Source organism: Capsella rubella, unplaced genomic scaffold, assembly GCF_000375325.1.
Source record: "Capsella rubella cultivar Monte Gargano unplaced genomic scaffold, Caprub1_0 scaffold_5, whole genome shotgun sequence".
NCBI classification, from domain to species: Eukaryota; Viridiplantae; Streptophyta; class Magnoliopsida; order Brassicales; family Brassicaceae; genus Capsella; species Capsella rubella.
In genome coordinates, this window is record NW_006238919.1 from 797,216 (window position 1) to 822,212 (window position 24,997).

Sequence of the window (24,997 nt, forward strand, 5' to 3'; positions counted from 1 at the left end):
GGATATAGAGAGGCCAAAAAGAGTTTATGGCTTCGCCGCCTGTTAGGTTCCAATATGTTTTGGCTTTCGTTGAAAATACACTGAGCCATATATAATAACATTCTTGTATTTTTATTTCTCATGATTTTATTAAATAGCAAAACCATTTTCAAAACATTTTGGTTGAAATCTCATCCAACCTCTTATATTCCAAGGCCCAAATCAACACTTACTAGTTACTACATTAGAAAACAGCCTGATGAAAAAAAATCCTTTCCCTGTAACTTTCCAACAACATATCACTGAAGCTCATGAGGCGACAAGCTAATTTAAAGCTAATGATATTTATTTTGATTTCCATTCATATTAGGTTGTTATTACGGGACTAGCAAGACCCAGCCATATCATGCACGTTTTCTAACCCAACGAACCCCAAGAGTAGCCACAAGTGAAAGATCCTAAATATGTACATTGCTCCTTTATTAGATAGGTTACTAAAGACCTCAGAAGTTACAAGCCAAAATTCTAATAAAAAAAGAGTCTATTAGTGTACAATATGATCTACAGAATTTGAGAATTATTTGTAAATTAAATTAAAGAAGACTCAGACTAATTAATTAACATGGTACTGCATGTATGTTGTTAAATACTGTTTCCAAAGTGTTGATAATTTAAAATATTAGAAAACTAAGTATATGCCATAGATGTTTTGATCCTGACTCAGAACCTTTAGTTATTTAAAATAAAATAAAAAAGACAGTAAATGTTATAAAACTGATTATTTAAAAATCATAAATAAAAAATCTCACCAAAGTTATAGTATATTGATTTTATAGGTAATACCAAAAAAAAATGTATTGTAGTTTAAATCCAATCCTCTATGTTAATATAAACATAGCTAGTTGCTCTTTTTAATATAGCAATAGTTTCTTTTAAAATTACAAACTACTAAAATAGTATTATAGTGTAACATCTATAAAAGTTTAATATATATTTTTATTAGTATCTATGTATGGGGTGTCAAGACATAATTAAAAGGATAGAGCCAATTTAAATAATTTAGGATTTTGTTCTTTATTTATTTTATTTCCCTTTCTTTTCCGGTGAAAAGGAAATGAAATTTACATACTCGCACTCGTTATAAATGGAGGCATTACATAGCTTTTATCAATTTGTTAACTCCATTCAACAATCTCTCATTCAGTTTCTTAGATAAAATCTCCTAAACATCTTCTTCTACGGTTTAATTAACCACAAAACAAGCAATATGTCTTCGAACAAGATTGTGTTGACAAGCTCTGATGGCGAGTCTCACGAAGTTGAGGAAGTGGTTGCGAGAAAATTAAAGATCGTAGGGCCAATGATCGAAAACGACTGCCCCGACAAAGCAATCATCCTTCAAAACGTTACAGGGAAGATCCTCGCCCTGGTTATCGAATATTGCAAAAAGCATGTCGATGATGATCAAGTAGATGCATCTGAGGAGGCGAAGAAGAAGCTCAAGGATTGGGACGAGGAGTTCATGAAGAGTCCTGATCTTGAGACGTTCGTCAAACTCATGCAAGCTTCTAACTATCTCAACGGTCAAACCCGACACTTTCTATTTTTAGAAACTCGCACATATTTCTCTTAGACATGACACAACAAGTCAAATCCAAGAAATACTCATCTTAGTCCAAGTACAACATCACAATGTCATACCTACCAAACAATATTCCCACCTGGAATATCATCTCTACCATGACCATTCTTGAAGTCAACTCCCAAACAATCCCGTCACTCATAGTATTACATAATAGTCTCCAACTTAACTTCTCGGAAATCCATTTCTAACAAAACACCACCGAAGACCCGCGCTCCGGACTACAACCACCACAACCACAGAACTACTTCGAGCACCACGCTCGCAACCTCTAGCCTCCCACACTGCCACAAGCAGAAACTAGGAAAACAGACGACTATAGAAAAGACAAAACATCACAACTTACCGTGGAATCTCATTGAAGGCTCGAGAGGATGATCTAGGTCTCCATGCTCACGCAATTGATTAAACACACAAATCAATCAGCATGCAATCCACATCATCATTTTCCATCAATGAAATTCACACATCACATTAAAAATAACCATTTTACTCCCGCCCTAGAACCGTAAGGGCTCTGATACCAAATTGAAAAGACCCGACCCGTTTTTTTAATTCATTAATTAAAAGTCCCATACCTACTAATTAACCTAACCGAATTAACCCAACAATAAATCATCATGCACAGCGGAAACATATTAAACCAACATCAATTCATCATAATATTAATTAACCAATCATTCAATAACCACAATTTACACCAGCAACCTATCATGCCTCTAAACCAGGTTCCAACAACAATTAACATATTCATAAATATAACAACCGAGACCCTAGATCATCCTCCTCTCCTCGCCATGATTCCACGGATCACACTATACCTGCACCACAAACACAATGAGATGCGTGAGTATTATCATAAATACTCAGTGAGAGCGATCCTCCCATCTACGAGCTATACACACAAGCTATGAGATAACACCCACATATATAAAATAAACAAACCATTCAGCAAGCTAAACATCCAATAACACTTCCAATTCACCTACAAATCATCACACAACAAGTCACTCAATCCCAATCGCTTAGATAATCTCATGGTCACGCACTCACCTTAACAAGGTGATTTGAACTACAAAAACAACCAGGAAAGACTCTCCTCGCGACTGCAACGGCCAAACAACGCCCTACAACAAACCACACAAACAAAAATCTCTAAGAACCAAAAGGACAGAAACAGCAGAAAAACTACAGCCGCAGAAACGAAACCCTAAAACATAAACCAACCGTTAACTCCTTAATCCCTTCGGTGGAAAGCAAGACCCAGACGTCACCAAGCTTCCCAAAATATTTGATGCCGATCGGAGAAACGATGAAGCCACGATCGCACTTACAAACTCCGCTGATCCCAGTTCGCAACAGAGAAAAGGCGTCTCACCAAACTGCATATAACTCACTGAATATTAATCCGAATTCACTTCTGTAAAAAGGAGAATCAACGTACACGCCTTACGACCAAACCTACCAAATTTCGCTAGCTTTCGATAAGATTTGATACGTCGGATCTCTATTCTACCAAGATGTGACGAAACTGCTTCTCTTGCCTTAAACACCAAAGCAAAGCTAACCCTCTCCTTCTCACAAGTGAAATTCTCCTTCTCCTTTTCTCAACTCAACTCTCAGAGACAACAGCCACAAAACAAAAGAGAGAATGAAGCGCTCATTATAAAAGTTAGGGTTTTTGGTTTAATCTGATTAAACCATGATTTACCTAAACCGATATTAATTAAACCTCCTTTGATTCAATTGACAAATCGACCAGTTTAGGAAATCCACCGGAATTAAACCGACTCCACCCTAATTCTTATACACATTCAACTCTCCTATTAATTTCCAGAACACGGGCGACTTTTAATTGTAACAACCCATCCCGGTGGGAACCCCTACCACATGGCACACCCCGCCATATGACAGCTACAAGCGCTGCAGCGCATCGACCCTAACCTCTCTCCTATGGGCCCAAACTGCGCAGCCCACTGCTCGCAGCCTCCTGGCCCACTAGGTAGGTTATTGGTGCGCCTGGCGTTCCTCGAACCCAGGTCCTCACCCTTTAACAACTGACCTGCAGATCAATTGGTGACAACTTCCACGGTGGGAAGGTTAAGCATAATTTAGTTTTTATATATTGTATCAATTCTCAAACACACACCATCGTAAAAAGTTTTCCCCCAAATCCTTCTCTAATTTCTGCATTAATTCTTTACTTAGATGATTGACTAGGCCAAGTTAAACATAAACATGAAACCATAGCTTGTAACACAATATATTCTTCTTTTACTAATAAGTCGAACCTTTTTGACAAAAGATTAACATTAATTAGTAGTAAGACGAGGGTTGTCTTTCTGGTCGGAGAAAATCATATATATAAAAGTAAGGTTTCACTCTCTCCTTATTGGTGGAAAAATATTTAAGGCTTTAATTTTTTTTTAAAAATAAATAAATAAATGTTATGACAATCATTCAATACAAATTTTAATTACACTATAACTTATAATCAAATGACAAAGAAAATGAAATGACTTAATCAGATATCATTCAACAAAATAAATAAATAAATAAATGTTTATGACAATCATTCAATACAAAATTTAAGCACACTATAAGTTATAATCAAATGGCAAAGAAAATGAAAGGACATTTATAATCAAATGGCAAAGAAAATGAAAGGACTTAATCATATATCATTCAACAAAATAAATAAATAAATAAATGTTTATGACAATCATTCAATACAAAATTTAAAGAAAATGAAAGGACTTAATCAGATATCATTCAACAAAATAAATAAATAAATAAATGTTTATGACAATCATTCAATACAAAATTTAAGCACACTATAAGTTATAATCAAATAGCAAAGAAAATGAAAGGACACTTATAATCAAATGACAAAGAAAATGAAAGGACTTAATCATACATCATTCAACTAAATAAATAAATAAATAAATGTTTATGACAATCATTCAATTCAAAATTTAATTACACTATAAGTTATAATCAAATGGCAAAGAAAATGAAAGAATTTAATCATATATCATACAAAAAATTTTATAAGGCTTATTGGTGGAAAATTATTTAAAATCATATATATAAAAGTAACGTTTCACTCTCTTTATTGTTCCATTTTGTATTTATTTTTTAAAGTATAATATTTATTTTTAATTAAACCAAAAAAACATATTTAATCATATACATTACGTTTCACACTTTACTACTAAAATGAAACTGAAAATTATATAAATTTCCAAAGACTATTGGTTTTCTTTATTGAATTCCAATTAAACACACTATAAATTATAATTATAACTCCTCTAATTTAATTATTTTAAAAATGTAACTTACATCACTTCTTATCATATAAATAGTCATTCTCACATCCTTCTCTATTATATCTCATATCTTCATTATTCTCTTTATTTTTTTTTAAAGTTCTTGCATGGGGTGAAAACTCATTTAAAATATCATTTTAAGAGTTTGATTAATTATTTAGTTTAAACTTTTTTCCAATTTTATTTATTTTTTGTTTTTATGTATTTCTTTATGTCTTCATTGTTTTTTATATTTTTAAATGTAATACATATGTATAATAATATTTTATGGTTATAAGAAAATCAAGCTAAAGAAACCAGCTTCATTATTTTACATTGGATGTTTGTTTCTTTCTCACATATTCATGTATATTTATTTTAATTTCAAAAGTATGTAATTTTTTAACAAAATAAACTTTTTGTTATATAATTATCAAACCAATTTGTAAGACATTCTTTTAAGAATAATGATCCTTATATTTATATTTAGTTTGTGATTCAACATGTAATAATATAAACAACATTATAATTTTTGTTAACTTTGAATTTTATACTTGATTTCCTATATAAAAAACAATTTGATATTCAATTTTCTATCTATTATATATACTACAATGATGAAAAATATAATTAAACCTAGAGATATAGCTTAAATTAAGAGGAATATAAAATCAAATTAAAAAATAAAATTATTCTTTGGGAGTTTTTTAAGGTTTCTCCTTATTGGTCCATTTAGCATTTATTTTTTAATTATAATATTTATTTTTAATTAAACCAAATATTTAACACATTTAGTCATATACTTTAATTCATACTTGAAATCCATGCTTTACTATTAAATTGTAACATAAACTATATAACCTTTCAATTGACTATTTGTTTCCTCCATTCAATTTCAATTAACACACTATAAAATATAATTATAACTCCTCTAATTTAATTATTTTAGAATTATAACTTACATCATATTTTATCCTATAAATACTCATTTTTACATCCTCCTCCACCATATATGATATTCTCAATATTTTCTTTGTTTAATTTTTAATGTTCTTGCATGGGTTGAAAGCTCAATTAAGATATCATTATAAGAGCTTGATTATATATTTGGTTAAAACTTTTGTTTTCAATTATATTTCTTCTTTATTTTATGTACTTCTTCATTTTTTCATTGTTTTTTATACTATTAAATATATAATACATATGTATAATAATATTTTATGGCTATAAGGAAATTACTTTAACGATGGGATTCAAAAATATTGATTTATGACCATCGCACCATAAGAAAATCAAGCTAAATAAACCATTTTCATTGTTTTACTTTATATGTTTTTTTCTTTCTCACAAATTCATGTATATTATTTTATTTTCAAAGTATGTAATTATTTTAACAAAATAATTTTTGGTTATATTCAAACCAATTTGTAAGACATTGAAATAAATAAAATTTTATACACAAATAAAGGTAATTTGTGTGTATATTTATAAGTTCACACACATATATGGATAAATTTTAACATTTTTAGTGGTTGTTTTGATAAAGTTTGAAAAGAGGGTAAATTTAAAAAGTGGTATTTTTAAAAGTGTATTTTTTAAATTCTCCCAATATCATTCCTATTTTTATCATTAACAATATTATTGTTTTATCAAAAAATACTTAAAAGCACTAAAGAAAATTACTATCAAAATTGAACAATTAATCAACGAATAAATTCAAAAGATATGGATGTATGCTTTTATTGTATGATTTAAATAAATAAAATGTAAAAATGTCATAAACATTAAAATTTATTTAATCTATTTTTTATAAGTAATAAATAAATTAAAATAATTAAATAAATATACGACAACCCGCGCATATTACCTAGTATATATAAAAAGTAAAGTAACAGATTAAGTGCAATGGAAACAATGCCACTCAAAATGGATGCCAAAAAGAGAAAATAAGCATCGGAGAAAGAGCATGAGCTAAGCAAATGTTTCATACTTTCATCTCCATTTCTAGCTAAGCTTATCTTATAGCAGGTATGTAAGAAGTCATATCCCTCCGGTGAACAACGTGATGCTAATTGACACGGACAGCACAAACGCTTTCATCAACAATTTAGCATAAGTAACCCTTTTCATAGAGTCCAGAGAAGATTGAGGGATATAGAGAGGCCAACAAAAGAGGTTTTTCTCTTCGCCACCAGTTAGGTTTCAATGTGTTTTGGCTTTCGTTGAAAAAACTGAGCCATAATAAGTAATAACATTCTTGTATTCTTTTCTCATGTTTTTATTAATAAATAGCAAAACCATCTTCAAAACATTTTGGTTAAAATCTGATCCAACCTCTCTTATATATCCAAGGCCCCAATCAACACTTTCACTAGTTACTACATTAAAAAAACATTAACCGCCAAATGAAAAAAAATCGTTCTCTGTAATTTTCCAACACCGTATCACTGAAGCTCATAGGCGACGACCAAATTTCAAGTTAATGATATTTACTTTTGTTTCCATTCATTAGGCTGTTAACGGACCAGCGATGATCAAACCATAATTAACGAGGTTCAATTGCAAGACCTCTTAATTAACCAGCCCTATGATGCACGTTTTCTAACCCAACCAACCTCAAGAGTAGCCAAAATGAAATATACTGTATATTTATGGCTCATTTCTTTTAGATATGTTAGTAAGATCTCAGAAGTTATAAAAGAAGAGTCTAGTACAATATTTACAAAATTTTGAGAATTATTTGTAAATTAAACTAGAGAAGACTCATGGGGTATGTTGTTAAATACTGTTTTCACAAGTGTTGAAAATCCAAAATATTAGAGAATTAAGTAATGATGACTCAGAACCTTTAGTTATTTTTATTTTTTTTTAAAACGGAAAAGTTATAATATTACAAAGTTGATTATTTAAAAAATGATAAAAATATAAAAACTCACTATAAAATTTACATTGATTTTATATGTAATACCAAAAAATAAAGAGATTTTTTGAGAAATACCCCTTTTGGTGTATCCCTTTTTAAAAATACCCCTCTTTTTTATCCATTTTCAAAAATACCCTTTTTCAAATGTGAAAAATTATAAACTTTTATATGGTTGATAAGGTAAATCAAGATCATCATTACTACTATGAGATTAAATCCAAATATTTATAAGGTTTTAAGGGGTTCTAAACGTCATTTATAAGGTTTTTATAAGGTTTTTAAAAGGTTTACACAGTTTTTATAAGGTTTTTAAATGATTTTTAAAAGGTATTTATACGGTATTTAAATATATATATATATATATATATATAAATTTACACACATATAAAGATAATTTGTGTCTATAAATATAAGCTTACACATATGTTTTTGAAAAATTTCATATTTTATAGTGACTTTTTGATAAAATTAGAAAGAGGGGTATTTATAAAAAGTGGTATTGGAAAAGAGGTATTTTTGAAATTACCCCATTAATATATTAGTATCTATATATGTATGGGGTCAACCATTCTTAAAAGGTTAGAGCCTATTTAATTAAAATTAGGATTTTGTTCTTTATTTATTTTAATTACCTTTCTTTGAGGAAATGCATCTATAAGCTAAATTTACATATTCATACTTGTTATTATAAATATATAGAGACATTACATAGCTTTTATCAAATTGTTAACTACAAAAAGCTTAGCATAGGAGCAACAACGAATTCATTTGGCCTACAAATCTTTTTCCTACAGTTTAACCACAAAACAAACAATATGTCCTCGAACAAGATTGTGTTGACATGCTCTGATGGCGAGTCTTTCGAAGTTGAGGAAGTGTTGGCGAGAAAATTGCAGATCGTAGAGAAAATGATCGAAAAGGACTGCCCCAACAAAGCAATCACCCTTCAAAACGTTACAGTGAAGATCCTCGCCCTGGTTATCGTGTATTGCAAAATACATGCCGATGATGATCATGTAGATGCATCTGAGGAGGTGAAGAAGAAGCTCAAGGATTGGGACGAGGAGTTCATCTTGATCTTGCAACGATCTTCAAACTTTTTGAAGCTGCTAGCTATCTCAATGTCAACGGTGGTAGTCTTCTTGATCTCACTAGCCAATTCGTTGCAGATTCCATTTAAGACAAGAATGTAGAGGAAATTCGAGGAACAGGCTTGGGATCGAAACCCTAGCTCTTAGTTTTGTTTCTTTTATTTTTCTTTTCCAATAAAAGATTTGATGAATGACTTATGATTCTGTTTCTCAAGTGTGTGATCAACTTTTGCCTTATGTTTCATCTCCATTCTAAGCTTATCCGATAGCTATATCACTCAGGTGAATGTAGCTTGAGGAATCCCATAGCATGATTTGGTGAATGACTTATATGTTTTTGTTTCTCAAGTGTGTGATCAACTTTTGGGTCTCTTTAATTTCGTTGTTAATTCTTTACTTAGAATATTGACTAGGTCAAGGTAAACATAAAGATGAAACCAGAGCTTGTAACAAGATATTCTTCTTTTCCTAGTAAGTCGAACCTTTTTGACAAAAGAAAATTAATTAGTAGTAAGACGAGGGTTGCCTTTCTGGTCGGAGAAAATATATATAAAGAAAGCAACAGATCAAGTGCAATAGAAACAATGCCTCTCAAAACGGATGCCAAAAAGACAAAACAAGCATCTAAGGAAGAGCGTGAGCGAAGCATGTTTCATATTTTCATCTCCATTCTAAGCTTATCTTATAACAGCTATGTAAAAAGTCATAGAATGTTGTGACACAGACTGCACATCCTTGAGGAACCGATGAGTCGTCTCCAGGAGTCTAGAGAAGATTGAGGGATATAGAGAGGCTAAAAAGAGTTTCTGGCTTCACCGGTTAGGTTCCAATATGTTTTGGCTTAATTTCGTTGAAAATATTTAGCCATAACTAACATTCTTGTATCTTTCTTTCTCATGTTTTGATTAAATAGCAAACCATTTCCGAATTTTTTGGGTTAAAAACTCAACCAAACTCATATATTCCAAGGCCGCAATCAACACTTACTAGTTACTACATTAGAAAAACATTAACCGCCTAATTGAAAAATCGTTCCCTGTAACTTCCAACAATGTAACACTGAAGCTCATGAGGCGACAACCAAATTTCAAGTTAGTGATACTTACTTAAATTTCCATTCATATTAGGTTGTTACCGGACGAGAAATGATCATAATGAGGCTCATTAGCGAGACCTCTTAACCAGCCATATCATATGCACGTTTACTAATTAACCTAATATATGAACCCCAAGAGTAGCCACAAGTCCACAAGTAAAAGATCCTATATATATGGCTCCCTTCTTAGATATATAGGTTAGTACTTATTGAGACCTCAGAAGTTATGAGCCAAAATTCTAATAAAAAAGTGTCTAGTACAATATCTGCAAAATTTTAAGAACTATTTGTAAATTTAAGTTAAAGAAGACTCAGAGTAATATGGTATGTTGTGAAACACTGTTTTCAAAGTGTTGAAAATTCCAAATATTGGAGAACTAAGTATATGCCATAGATGTTTTGGTCCTGACTCAGAACCTTTAGTTATTAAAAAAAAGAATGAAAAAAAATAAAAATAAATGCTATATCACTGATTATTTATAAACCATAAATAAAAAATCTGACTATAGTTAAAGTTTACATTGATTTTATAGATGATACCAAAAAATAAAAGTTGTATTGTACATTAACTCCAATCCAATATTTTTAATATAAAAATAATTACTCTTTTTAATATATAAATAATTTCTTTTAAATTACAAAATACTAAAATAGTATAACAACTACAAAGTTTGATGAATATTTTTATTAGTATCTGTAGATGCAGGGATCAAGTATTATTAAAAGGTTAGAGCCTATTTAATTAATTTAGGATTTTGTTCTTTATTTACTTTTCTTTTCCGGTGAAAAGGAAATGAAATTTACATACTCGCACTCGTTATAAATAGAGGCATTACTAGCTTTTTCAATTTGTTAACTCTAATCAACAATCTCTCATTCAGTTTCTTAGCTAAAAATCTTCAATCTACGGTTTAACCACAAAACAAACAATATGTCTTCAGACAAGATTGTGTTGACAAGCTCTGATGGCGAGTCTTTCGAAGTCGAGGAATCGGTTGCGAGAAAATTGAAGATCGTAGGGACAATGATCGAAAACGACTGCCCCGAAAAATCAATCACGCTTCAAAACGTTACAGGAAAGATCCTCGCCCTCATTATCGAGTATTGCAAAAGACATGTCGATGATGATCATGTAGCATTTGAGGAGGCGAAGAAGAAGCTCAAGGATTGGGACGAGGAGTTCATGAAGAGTCCTGATCTTGAGACGTTCGTCAAACTCATGCAAGCTTCTAACTATCTCAACGGTCTTCTTGGTCTCACTTGCCAGTCCGTTGAAGATTCCATCAAAGACAAGAGTGTAGAGGAAATTCGAGAAAGCTTCGGTCTGGAGAACGAAGAAGAAGAGGCGATTCCCCGGAACACGCTTGAGCTTTTGAAGACCCAAGACCTTAGATGTTTTTTAAACCCTAACAATTGCTTTCGTTTCTTTCTTTAATTTTCCATAAAAGATTTTATGAATTAATGGTTTATGTTTCTGTTTCTCAAGCGTGTGATCAACTTTTAGGCTTATGCTTCATCTCCATTCAAAGAGATCATAATTTACTCCCAAATCTAATCAGTTTAACAAAACCTATATATTGAACTGAGGAAAGCAACTGATAATCTTAAATATATTTAACAAAACCTATTATACATAATCTTATATTCCATGACTAAACAATATTAATTAAAATGGATAAATGCCATACTAAATTTGCATAGAAAATACTAAACAAAATATATGGTTTACGATTGTGGAGCCATTAAAAGAGAAGGTGCATGACCATTAATCTCAACAGACAAGTGAAGATGGAGGAGTTCGGTCTACCATACTCTCTCAATCCGATATCAACATGTACTTTAACTGTTTTAGAACAACTCCTTGGTTCTATTAGAATACTTGGTAGTTGGTTTAAACCGGTTATTGAATAACTAGGTTTAAACCAAGTACCAAGTATTCTAATAGGTTCTTCACATGCTGTTTCTATATTTTGAAAAGATTTCCATGTTTTTAAATTAACACGTTTGATTCTCAGGAAATACCCAAAGTTAAGGGACACCGGTTCAGATTCGGTTCACCATGAAGAGTCTTCATATGCTAGATTTCTACTTTTGTTATACTGTATGTTTCTTTTGTTTTTTTTAAGGTTTTCCCCATAACATGATTTGTTGAATGCATGACTTTTATGTTTCTGTTTTCTCAAGTGTGTGATCAAGTTTTAGGTCTCTTTAGTTTCGTTGTTAATTCATTACTATAGATGAGATTGACTAGGTCAAGTTAAACATAAACATGAAACCATAGCTTGTTACACATGAAATTCTTCTTTTCCTAAATAAGGCGACGTTTTCTAACCCAACGAAGCCCAAGAGTAGCCACAGTGAAATATACTGTATATTTATGGCTCGTTTCTAAGGTAGGTTAGTAAGACCTCAGAAGTTATAGGCGAAAGTTATAATAAAAGAAGAGTCTAGTACAATATCTACAAAAAAATTTAAGAGTTATTTGTAAATTAAATTAAAGAAACTCATGTTATGTTGTTAAATACTGTTTTCAAAGTGTTGAAAATCCAAAATATTAGAGAATTAAGTAACGATGACTCAGAAACCTTTAGTTGTATTACTTTTAAATGTATAATATTATAAAATTGATTATTTAAAAATCAGAAAAAATAAAATCTCAATTTAAAATGATTTTATAGGTAATACCAAAAACTAAAAGCTGCATATTGTAATTTAAATCATATCCTGTATTTTAATATATTAGAGAATTAAGTAATGATGACTCAGAAACATTTAGTTGCATTTCTTTTAAAGGTATAATATTATAAAATTGATTATTTAAAAATTAGAAAAAATAAAATCTCAATTTAAATTGATTTTATAGGTAATACCATAAACTAAAAGTTGCATATTGTAATTTAAATCCAATCCTGTATTTTAATATAACAGTAGTTACTCTTTTTAATATAAGAGTAGTTAATATTTTTGAATTACAGAATACGAAAATGGTATGATATCTAAAATTTTAAGAAATATATATTATTATATTAGTATCTATGTATAGGGTCAAGTCAACCATTCTAAAAAGGTTAGAGCCTATTTAATAAAATTAGGATTTTGTTCTTTATTTATTTTATTTACCTTCCTTGGGGAAATACATCTATAGGCTAACTTTACATACTCACACAGTCACACTTGTTATAAATAGAGACGTTACATTAATTGGTTTACTCCATTCAACACCTCTCATTCAGTATCTCAGATAAAATCTCCTAAAAATCTTCTTCCTACAGTTTAACCACAAAACAAACAATGTCTTCGAACAAGATTGTGTTGACATGCTCTGATGGCGAGTCTTTCGAAGTCGAGGAAGTGGTGGCGAGAAAATTGAAGATTGTAGAGCAAATGATCGACAAGGACTGCCCCGACAAAGCAATCACCCTTGAAAACGTTACAGTGAAGATCCTCGGCCTGGTCATCGTGTATTGCAAAAGACATGCTGATGAGCCTCGCCCTGGTCGTCGTGTAGCAGCTGAGAAGGCGGAGAAGATGCTCGAGGATTGGGACAAGGAGTTCATGAAGAGTCTTGATGTTGATACGATCTTGCAACTCATGGAAGCTGCTAGCGATCTCAACGTCAACGGTGGTAGTCTTCTTGATCTCACTTGCAAGTCCATTGCAGATTCCATGAAAGACAAGAGTGTTGAGGAAATGCGAAAACTCTTCAATATTGTGAACGATTACACTCCCGAAGAAGAAGAAGCGATTCGCAAGGAACAGGCTTGGGCTTTTGAAACTCTAAACCGAAACCGTCGCTCTTAGATTTGTTTCTTTTCTTTTTCTTTTCGAATAAAAGATTTGATGAATGGCTTATGTTTATGTTTCTCAAGTATGTGATCAACTTTAATGGCTTATGTTTCATCTCCATTCTAAGCTTATATACCGGATAGTTATATAATCCTATCCCTCTAGTGAATCATCTGATATATGTCTGGATACAATCATATCTCTTGTAATTTATAATTGGAGAGGCCTTCTTGGACTCCTCTCATTCAATATCTTTGCGTTGTTCATAAATCAATTATTTCATCACCCAAAAAAATCTCAAATCGGTCGAACAAACCATAAGTCTACCAAAAATATTGTTTTGATGAGCTCTGATGGCAAGTCTTTCGATGAAGACTGAGTCGATAATGCAATCCAGCTTTTAAACGTTACAGAAAATATAGTTGCCATGGTTATTGAGTATTGCAAAACACACGTTGATGATCATAATGATCATGTAGATGCATCGGAGGAGGTGAAGAAGAAGCTCAAGGATCATTGGGACGAGGAATTCATGAAGAATCTCAATCTTGATACGATCTACAACCTCATTAACAGTGTTATGATCTCACTTGCAAGACAGTTGCAAATTACATCAAAGACAAGACAGTTGAAAATTCGAGAAGTCTTCAACCTCAAGAACGATTACACTCCCAAAGACCGAAGAAGAAGCGATTCGCAAGGAGCACACGCTTGGGCTGTTGAAGAGTAGCTTTTAGTTTCGTTTCTTTTCCATACAGGATATGGTGAATGACTTATATGTTTCTCTACTTTTTCAAGTGTGTGATCAACTTTTGTTTTGTCGTAATTTCGTTGTTAATTCTGTACTTAGATCATATAATTGACTAGGCCAAGTTAAACATAAAACATAAATTCTTATAATTTCCTTGAGATTCTGTAATTTAGGCCAACTCTGTTGGAATATTGAGAGGAAGAATGAAAACAGAGCAAGAGACCTTTTGTCTCTTCTCTTGTGAAGAAGATAAGAAATGAAACTGAAACTTGTTAATCTGTAACTTGTTAAGTTGTTACAACAACACACATACACTTATATATACATGTCTTCCGTACGGTCGAAACCGTTTCTACTTGAAACAACACAACTCTCTATCATATACACCCGTTAATGCACACTCTTTCGTACACACCTCTTCAAGTAGCTAAAGACATATTAATTAATCTAATTAGATAAAAATAATCAGACCAAACTCAATTATAAACCAACAAACTCATAGTACATAAGTTTTTGTATCTTTTCTTTTGTTTCAATCTTTTAGATTGAATGCCACACTTTATGACTGCACATAAGGAAAATTGTGAGAACGTAGCCTAAGGAGATCCTCTTTATACGTGTAGTAAACTTCTTGCCACAAGTTGAGATAGTTAGCAGTGTACTAGAGAGTTCCAAGTTCAATAATGGGCTGCAAGCCTGCAAATATGGTTTGGCTCTACTCTCTAGTAATGTGGCAAGCATTTAGTGAATCTCACTAAAATTTAAATTTTCTCAAGTTTCTTAATAATCTAAATCTTCTTAAGACATTCTAGCAAAATGCATATATTGTAGATCGACAACGGTTTTTTTGTTGCATCTATTCAAAGAGAAAAGAAAAAAACAAAGGAATAATGTTGTGCACAACCAAGTCTTGACCTCAGCTGACAGCTATACCACCATCTTCAAGTTAATCGACAGAAAAGTTCGGAATGTGATCATGGCAAGACGTAAACGCAACATAATATAATGCAAGTCTGGTTAACATGAACTCACACTATGTGACTTCCAAATCTCTTGTCTCTTTGTTTTAATTCTTTTTCCATTTCCACTGGCTCTTAGTACTTTGTAATGCCAAAACCTATTGAACTGAAGGAAGGCAACTGATAAAGTGAATTATATTTGACAAAACCTTTGTATATTCTTATCCCACGACAAAATAATATTAACTACGATGGACAAAAATAAAAAATGCCATACTAATTTTGCATAGAAAATACAATAGAACTAGAAGATATCCATGTTTAGTTTTATGATTTTTATTTTCATTTATTTTTAATATATAGAATTGAGAAACAAAAGGAATATGTTAAAGAAGTTTATAGAATCTACTGATAAGCCCAAAATTTGTAACGGTGAAGCCTAACAGTTACAAAAAAAAGTAAACCCTAGTTAAATTAGGATTTTCTTTTTCCTTATTTTGTTTGGAACTTAAGAGAAAAAGGAAGATATACATGTTTTTCGATTGTGAATAGGAAAACACAATTAAGAGATTAACCGACTCCTAAACATTATAAATAGAGAGACCTTCTTCGACTCCTCTCATTCACACATCTTTGCATAATTCATAAATCAATTCTTTTTTTTCATCACCCAAAAAAACACCACAAAACGATCGACGAAACCAATATGTCTTCCCAAAAAATCGTGTTGGTGAGCTCTGATGGCGAGACTTTCGAAGTTGAAGAAGCGGTGGCGAGAAAACTTCAGATCGTAGGACACATGATCGACGACGACTGTGCCCATAAACCGATCCCGCTTCAAAACGTTACTGGAAAGATCCTCGCCATGGTTGTCGAGTATTGCAAAACACACGTCAACGATGTAGATGATGCTGCTGCTGATGATAAAGAAGAGAGCGAGGAAGACAAGAAGAAGAAGAAAGCTGATGCTGCTTCAGCCTCTGGAGATGATACCGACAAGAAGCTCGAGGTCGAGGCTTTTGACAAAGGCTTCTTGCAGGATTTAGATTTGGAAACCATCTTCCAAATCATTCTCGCTGCTAACTATCTCAACGTGAAAGGCCTTCTTGATCTCACTTGCCAGAACGTTGCTGATCACATCAAAGACATGTCTGTTGAGCAAGTTCGAGAAATCTTTGGCATCCAGAACGATTTCACTGAGGAAGAAGAGAAATCGATTCGAGCGGAGAACGCTTGGGCTTTTGAGGATGCTGCACAAGCTGTTCCAAAACCCTAACTTTTTCTTGTTTCGTTTCTAATTGTCGGGTTTTAGGGTTTCTTTTTTCTCCATATTTGATTTGGTGTTTTGGATTTATCATGTTGATTTCAGTTTCGTTGTTTTATTTCTTTTCTTGGATATTATGTATAACCAATTTTTTTCCTCAACCACCGTAAGAAAATACCTAATTATTAAACGTCGACCAAAATCTTTCGGCTGTTTTGCATCTTCGCCGGCACTAAAGTATAACAAAACATCGCCGCCATCATTAGGGTTTCTCCGTATCTTTGAAATCATCCCTTATTAATTTATTAAAATATATAATTAACGATAATTACTATTATGATATTTAAGCCACGTTTTACGTATAATAATACTTTGCTACTTGATTATAATCCTCTATTTCATCAGGGGAACCCCTAACACGCTCATTAACATTAATATGATATGAGTCATACCCAAATCAAACAAACAAAAACCCTACTAAACGCTCATGTGTGTATTCATGTCTCATCGAGGTGATTTGATTCCCCTCCCGTCTAATGGGCCATTCTCTATAACTGATTACTTTATAATGGGCCGATTAAGATTATGTTCCAATTATGGTTTCGGTTTCGTTGAAAATTGAGCTAAACCATTCTTTTATTTAATTTCTTTCTTTCTCCTTTTTTATTATAGCAAAAAGCAAACCATTTAACAAAAGAAAAAATATTGAAAAATTATCTAACCTCTTGTATATGTTAGTAGCGATACCAAATCCCAAATCATTAACCAACACTATATAACCGAAATAATCGATTTCTACAGTTTTATTGTACAAGAACTTTCCAACACTGATCATCTCATGAGGCTACAAACATATTTCAAGTTAATGATATTTACTTTGATTACCATTTCTTAATTTGTTACTGGACTGGACCAGCAATGATCGAGCCATATCATGCATATATGTTTCCTAACCCAACGAACCCCAACTGTAGCCACTAGTGTAAGATATCATATCTAAGACTCGGACTCCTTTCCAAGATAGTTTAGTAAAAGACCTCAGTAGTTATACGAGCATCCTCATTGTAAACTAAATACCTCTAAATAAATGATAGAAAATAATAAAAAGTGAGAGAATTTCTTAAATAAAAACCGATTCTATCTTAAACTCTTTACTTATAGTTTGATGAGTGGTTCAAAAAAAGTTATCTTTTAAAATTTAATCATAAATTTATTTATAAATTATAAGATACTCTTGACCGTGTATAGAACATGGAGCTGCCTGCTCTATGCGACAACTGTAATAAAAAAAAGGTATAGTATCTATAAAACTCTTATAATTATTTGTAAATTAAATGTTGTTTCTAAGTGTTGAAAAAATAAAAATATTAGAAAAACTGAATTTCATAAGTAAATATAAATACTTCTAAAAAATCAGAAGTAAAAAAAATCTCACTTAATTGAAATATACATTGAATTTTATATGTGATACCAATAAATAAAAGATTTATATACTTTACTTTAAATCTAATCATATATTTTAATATATTTTTATATATTTAATATTTTTAAAATATATTAAATTACAAAATACTAAAATAGTATAACATCTAGAAAATTAATCTAATCATTAACATGTGTGTGTATGGGGTAAATAGTTATATATAAAAAAATAAAAGATAAGAGCTTAAACTAATTAAACTAGGATTCTGTTTATTTATTTTGTTCAATTTTTTCTCAGTTTTACAATTGACTACATACTCTCAATCATTATATATAAATAGCGACGTTACATTCAACTTCTTCAATAAAATCTCCTAAAAATCAATCTTTTGCTTAACCACAAAAACAAACAATATGTCGACTTCGAACAAGATTGTTCTAACTAGCTCAGATGGTGAATCTTTCGAGATTGACGAAGCCGTGGCTCGTAAGCTTCAGATCATAGCACACATGATCGATGATGACTGCGCTGGTAAAGCAATCCCACTTGCAAACGTCACTGGAAAGATCCTTGCTTTGGTCATTGAGTATTGCAAGATACACGTTAATGATAAAGATCCGAGTGAAGAAACAGACGAAATTGTTTCTTCTGATGATACAAATTCACCTAAAGAAGCAAACGAAAATGTTTCTTTGTCTGATTCAACTAAAGAAACAAACGAGAACGTTTCTCTTGATCCAACTGTTGTTAAAGATTCAAGTAAAGAAACAAATGAAAATGTTTCTTCTGATCCAAATGAAGAATCAGAAGAAAACAAAGAAGCCAAGGAGGAGGAGGTCATGAATAATTGGGACGCAGAGTTCATGAAACGTTGTGATTTAGAAACAACCTTTTTACTTATTATCGCTGCTAACTATCTAAACGCCTTCTAGCTCTCACTTCCCAGACCGTTGCAGATTACATCAAAGATAAGACCGTAGAAGAGGTTCGAGAAATCTTTAACATCGAAAACGATTTCACACCTGAAGAAGAAGAACAAATCCGCAAGGAGAACGAGTGGGCTTTTGAAAAATAACTTTTAGTTATCCATTTCTTAAATTGTTATCCTCCCGTGTGTGATTGACTTGGTGTCTTTGTTTAATTTCATGAATTCTGGTTTCTTTTGATTAATTTTTTTAATAAATATTTTATTTTGTTTAATTATCTATTTACTTGGATATAAGCTATGTTTTATTGCTAATCCCTAATGTGTTATTATATTCTAATACATACATATAGATATTATTAGTCGGGTTCAATTGCTACAACATATATTATCCAAGAAATTTTTTTCTCATATTGTTAATTATAGTTATGTAGATTTTAGTATTTACTATGTATACTTCCTATCTAAAAGTTTTCATAAATTACTTAAGTTTGTTTTTTACAGATCATTTAGAATAAACAAATCTTATAAATTTACATTAATAAATTTACTATGTACTCTTATAATAGATATATATTATCCAAGAAAATATTTTCTCATATTGTCAATTATTGTTATGTAGATTTTAGTATTTACTATGTATACTTCCTATCTAAAAGTTTTCATTAATTACTTTCAATTTTTTTTACAGATCATTTAGAATAAACAAATCTTATAAATTTACATTTTTAAATTTACTATGTAATCTTATAATCCTAAATTTGATTCCCCATTAGTTAAGGAGAAGATAATATACATTTTTGGTCCATCCGTGGTTTCTCACATTAAATGAGTGCTCTGTACCATGAGAACTGACACCAAGACTTCACAAAAAAAAATAAAAAATGAAATGTAACTAGATGCATATGCAATTGACTCAACCGGTTATAATCATATCTGAATCAGATTGTTATTCTAATGCTAGCTAGTGAAGCTGCATATCATGGGAATTGGTGATTTACATTATTTAACTTGCCAAAATTTGGTTCTGAGCCTACCTACGAAGGTTACAGGCCAATTATTATAAGTATTGTAATTAACTTCTCTAATTTGTATATTGTTGGATATGGGCCTTGCCCCTCCCAAGTTAGAAGGCCTATAAAACAAGATGTGTCAATTAATGAAGCCTTTTACCAAAAACAGGCCCAGCATCTTCGCAGGGGCAAAATCGTCATTCGCCAAGGAGACACAAAGAGCTTCTAGGTTTCCGTGCCACTATAAATACATTAAACCACTGTTTGGAACAGGGATCGGTCCAGAGGTTATTATCCACTAGACTGAGAATCGCGCCGCGCCCGAACTCGCCCTAGCCCGAGATTCCCGCCGCGACTCTCTTTCTCGTGATTTTGCACTTCTGTTTCGTATTAGTTTCTCAGCTCGGCAGATAGTCTATAACTGCCGCAGCGAGACTTCTCTCTTTGTAACTTCGGATTTTCCGCAAAAGCTAATAAAGAAAATTGTTTCGTATCGTCCCAAGAATCTCGTATCATTATCGTAGCTGCTCCCCCCTTGCACAAACAATTGGCGCCCACCGTGGGGCATACGAAACACTTCTTTCTTGGCAACCTTGAAGATTCCGAAGTCTCCCGGAGAATCCAAAGCAACATGTCCGACGCAAGCTCATCCAGCGACAGGGGAACGAACACCTCCCGACGCCCAGATCCCGACGCGCCCGTTCTATCTCCGGAGCGGCACCTATGGGGACGCAGAAGAGCCCGAACGAATCCGTTACCATACCTTCCTGGAGCAACGACAGCAGGCGCCGCGCCCACGAATGTCGATCCAGAACGTGCCGAGCCGGAAACTGCTGAAACGGAGAACGCCGCGCCGGGCCAAAGACTGCCGCACCGCCGTGCCGAGCCGGAGACTGTCGAGGTGGAAGCTGCTAATCCAAGACAGAGACCCCCGGCCCGCCAAACCGATCATGTGCACGCCGCCCCGGGAAACACCAGGCCAGTACGCATCGCTACGGCCACCGCGGCTACTGCCCATGGTGGAACTCACCTTGACGGCCTGATGCAAACCATCCTCGACCGTCTCGACGACCAAGACGTTCGAACCTCCGAGAGGATCAACGCACTTGGAGAGGCGAACGCAGACACCCGAACTAGGATTGACCGGCTCAGGCGCCATCGACACAGCTCGCGACCTCACCATTCCCGGCTGGAAGAAACATCGCCCCCGCCTACTCCGTTAGACGAACGCACCAGGGACCAAAGACGCCAGCCGGCGTCGATTATTGTGGGATCCATCGATGAGCTCCAACACGAGAACCGGCCTGTCAGTCGAAACAGAACGAACGACCATCTCCACCGCCGCGACCAACATCCGACAAACGTACGACACCTAGTCAGCCGACCCGCGAGCGAGGAGAGCCAGGCCCGAAACCAAGAGCTGGCGCAACTGCAGGCACAGATCAAAGACTTGTCTTCAAAAATGCGACAAGCCAGCACGGCACCCGATCTAGAGAAGGTGCTCGAAGAAATGCAGCGGTCACCTTTTACATCCAAGATCACGGACATTCACGTACATCATGTCACTAAGATGAAGATCGTTCCTTACAACGGTTTCACCGACCCGAAGGAGTTCGTAAGATCCATCCAATTAGCCATTGACCGCGCATACTTCACACCTGAACAGAGCGACACCGGGAGTTGCCAATTGCTCGTCGAGCACCTCACCGGAGAAGCTCTGAATTGGTTTTCCCGTCTCGATTGCAACTCGATCGATAGTTATTACGACCTTAAGAAAGTATTCCTGCAGCACCACATGGTCTTCATGAAGCAAGGCGCAACAAACGCCGACCTCTGGACCATGTCTCAGAAGGAGAACGAGCCCCTTCGAGATTTTATGGAAAAATTCAAAAAAGTTGTCAGCACAATCGCGATAGCCGACGACGCGGCCATCGCGGCTCTCCGAAACGCATTGCTTTTCGGCTCAAAGTTTCGCGAAGACCTCATAATCTTGCAGCCCGCCACGCTCGACGACGCCATACGAAAAGCAAGTCGATACATCGAAGTCGAAGAAGAAAAGGCGGCACGGGCGGAGCGACTCCCAAAGCCATCAAACCCAAAGTCTAAAGCATCGGAGATCAAAGTACCAGAAGAATATGTCGAACCGCGCCAACACTACGATCGAGAGTACGCCCGAAACGATAAAACGCGGAAACCTACCACTTTTGCCGTCAACGGCCAAGAGCAAAAACCAAACGGCAACAAGCCGTGGAACAAGTGGTACCGCGACTCCGGCACAACCTCAAAACGAGGATATTGCGAGTTTCATAAGTTTGCTGGACACACTACGGAGGAGTGCCGACAACTTCAAGCGCTACTCCTCGAAAAGTTCAAAAACGGAGATTTCGATATCGAAAGGGAGCGGCGCCAAGCACTCTCGCACAGGGACAACTCCTATGTTGGATACGATTCACAACAGCACCAACGCGACGGCAAACAGATCGAGGAGGAGCCCCGCGCTCTCCGAGAAGAAGCCCGGCCGCCGCCTCCCCCTAAGCGAAAGCAAGATCACCCTCCAATCGACGACGCGTACGCAGGCCGACAGCGCGTAGATATGATAATGGGCGGTCTAACGACATGCAACGATTCGGTTCGTTCAATACGGGCATACCACCGACAAGGTGAAAATAGCCGCAGCTGGCTCACGAGGAGCAGCCCGGACGTCGAAAACTACGAGCCAATCACCTTTACTGAAGCGGACGCCCTGCAAACAGGACCTAACAACGACCCGCTGGTCGTCGAATTGGCAATCGGGGAAAGCGTGGTCACAAAGATCCTAATCGACACGGGAAGCTCTGTCAACGTAATCTTCAAAGACGTATTAATCCGGATGGGAGTCGATCTGCGCCTTGCCGAGCATAACACGCAGCCTCTTACTGGCTTTGACGGGGACACGGTCATGACGGCAGGCACGATAATGCTCCCTATCTACGTCGGGGGAACGATGCAATGCTTTAACTTTGCTATTGTTGACAAACCAATCGTATACAACGTCATCTTAGGCACACCGTGGCTGCATAGAATGAAAGCTATCCCTTCGACGTATCATCAATGCGTAAAGTTCCCTACTCAACGAGGAATCTATACACTGCGAGGCGATCCATTGGTTGCGCGCACATGTTTTATCGTCGAGAGACAGCTGCGCAACGCTCGCGCCAATGCCCAAAGGATGTTTGTCATCTCTGAATCAACCCCGAAGGTGGATACACGACAAGCACCACACACGGAGCTAATCGACCAAGTCAACATTGACACAACTGATCCTGCACGTTGCGTAGGAGTAGGTGCTGATCTTCCACTCCCATTGAAAGAAGAACTCGTGAAGTTCCTACAACATAACTCTGCCACCTTCGCATGGACGATCGCCGACATGCCCGGCATCAACCCCGAAGTTACGTGTCGTGAACTGAACGTCGATCCAACCTTCAAGCCTATCAAACAAAAACGAAGGAAGTTAGGTCACGATCGCGCCGCCGCAGTAAACGAAGAAGTCCGAAAGCTACTCGACGCCGATTCTATAATGGAAGTACGATATCCAGAGTGGTTAAGCAACCCCGTGGTTGTTAAGAAGAAAAACGGCAAATGGAGAGTTTGTGTGGATTTCACCGATCTCAACAAAGCCTGTCCGAAAGATAGTTTTCCTCTCCCGCGCATTGACCAGCTCGTCGAAGCAACTGCCGGGAACGAACTCCTCTCGTTTATGGACGCTTTCTCTGGTTATAACCAAATTCTGATGCACAAGAACGATCGCGAGAAAACCGCATTTATCACTGAACAAGGAACATATTGTTATAAGGTAATGCCATTTGGTTTGAAGAACGCCGGAGCCACATATCAACGCTTAGTGAATCGAATGTTTGCAAGTCAACTCGGCAAAACGATGGAGGTGTATATCGACGACATGCTCGTCAAATCCACCAAATCATCCGAACACGTGTCGCACTTGCAGCAATGTTTCGAAGTCCTGAACAAGTATAGCATGAAGCTGAATCCTGCTAAGTGCACTTTCGGAGTGAAGTCGGGAGAGTTCCTGGGATACCTTGTCACCCAAAGAGGCATCGAGGCAAATCCCAAGCAGATTTCTGCGATCATCAGCCTTCCCTCCCCAAGAAACACTCGCGAAGTACAACGCCTTACCGGACGCATTGCGGCATTAAATCGATTCATATCGCGATCTACCGACAAGTGCCTCCCGTTTTACCAACTGCTACGTAGCAACAAACGATTCGAGTGGGACAACAAATGCGAGGAAGCTTTCAAACAGCTCAAAGACTATCTCTCGTCTCCTCCGGTGCTCGCAAAACCTGACCAAGGAGAGACTTTGTACCTCTACATTGCCGTATCAACTTCGGCGGTCAGCGGTGTCCTTGTTAAAGAGGATCGCGGCGAGCAGCATCCAATCTTCTATGTCAGTAAAACTCTTGATGGCGCGGAGCTTCGCTATCCCACGTTGGAGAAACTTGCATATGCGGTTGTCATCTCAGCGCGGAAGCTCAGGCCGTATTTTCAGTCTCACTCTGTCGAAGTTCTCACCAATCAACCACTCCGAATAATTCTCCACAGTCCGAGCCAGTCCGGCAGACTTGCAAAATGGGCCATCGAACTCGGGGAGTACGATATCCAATACAAGTATCGAACATGTGCCAAGTCACAAGTCCTCGCCTATTTCCTTGTTGAGCTCTCGCCAGATCTCGAACAAGGAGTCCCGCCAAACGAGAAATGGACGTTGTACGTAGATGGAGCAGCCTCTAAACACGGATCGGGGATTGGAGTGCACTTGCAGTCGCCGACGGGTGAA

At 35.3% G+C, this 24,997-nt stretch overlaps 4 protein-coding genes and 1 pseudogene across 5 annotated transcripts; all 5 read left to right on the forward strand.

Annotated features, from left to right (window-relative positions):
• The first annotated feature begins 1,156 nt into the window (after positions 1 to 1,156).
• Positions 1,157 to 11,574, forward strand: LOC17884868 (SKP1-like protein 14). Of its 2 annotated transcripts, XM_006292889.2 has the most exons (2): positions 1,157 to 1,555; positions 11,277 to 11,574. In XM_006292889.2, the coding sequence occupies exons 1-2, from the start codon at positions 1,247 to 1,249 to the stop codon at positions 11,472 to 11,474; spliced, it is 507 nt and encodes a 168-aa protein (XP_006292951.2). In that variant the 5' UTR covers positions 1,157 to 1,246; the 3' UTR covers positions 11,475 to 11,574. The 2 variants fall into 2 exon arrangements, with proteins under 2 accessions (XP_006292951.2, XP_006292925.1); XM_006292863.2 differs by lacking the exon at positions 1,157 to 1,555 and having other exon boundaries at positions 10,899 to 11,574.
• Positions 11,575 to 13,253: 1,679 nt separating this feature from the next.
• Positions 13,254 to 13,945, forward strand: LOC17887446 (SKP1-like protein 14). Its single transcript, XM_006290236.2, has one exon. It carries the CDS (start codon positions 13,331 to 13,333, stop codon positions 13,838 to 13,840), a length of 510 nt encoding a protein of 169 aa, XP_006290298.1. The 5' UTR covers positions 13,254 to 13,330; the 3' UTR covers positions 13,841 to 13,945.
• Positions 13,946 to 14,252: 307 nt separating this feature from the next.
• On the forward strand, positions 14,253 to 14,630 carry LOC111830428 (SKP1-like protein 15). The gene is made up of 2 exons (XM_023782255.1): positions 14,253 to 14,551; positions 14,624 to 14,630. Exons 1-2 carry the CDS (start codon positions 14,253 to 14,255, stop codon positions 14,628 to 14,630), a joined length of 306 nt encoding a protein of 101 aa, XP_023638023.1.
• Positions 14,631 to 16,212: 1,582 nt separating this feature from the next.
• LOC17886058 (SKP1-like protein 16) lies at positions 16,213 to 16,988 on the forward strand. The gene has a single exon (XM_006292761.2). The coding sequence runs from the start codon at positions 16,242 to 16,244 to the stop codon at positions 16,809 to 16,811; it is 570 nt and encodes a 189-aa protein (XP_006292823.1). The 5' UTR covers positions 16,213 to 16,241; the 3' UTR covers positions 16,812 to 16,988.
• A 1,614-nt stretch (positions 16,989 to 18,602) lies between these two features.
• Positions 18,603 to 19,427, forward strand: LOC17886099 (annotated as a pseudogene).
• The last annotated feature ends 5,570 nt before the right edge of the window (positions 19,428 to 24,997 follow it).

What these genes read in the sequence shown, in the direction of transcription:
- LOC111830428 (XM_023782255.1), top strand. Translation starts at nt 14,253, where the DNA reads ATGGTTATTGAGTATTGCAAAACACACGTTGATGATCATAATGATCAT.
- LOC17886058 (XM_006292761.2), top strand. Translation starts at nt 16,242, where the DNA reads ATGTCTTCCCAAAAAATCGTGTTGGTGAGCTCTGATGGCGAGACTTTC.
- LOC17887446 (XM_006290236.2), top strand. Translation starts at nt 13,331, where the DNA reads ATGTCTTCGAACAAGATTGTGTTGACATGCTCTGATGGCGAGTCTTTC.
- LOC17884868 (XM_006292889.2), top strand. Translation starts at nt 1,247, where the DNA reads ATGTCTTCGAACAAGATTGTGTTGACAAGCTCTGATGGCGAGTCTCAC. An exon ending in TCATGCAAGCTTCTAACTAT is followed by an intron (nt 1,556 to 11,276) that starts CTCAACGGTCAA and finishes GCTTCTAACTAT; the next exon opens with CTCAACGGTCTTCTTGGTCT.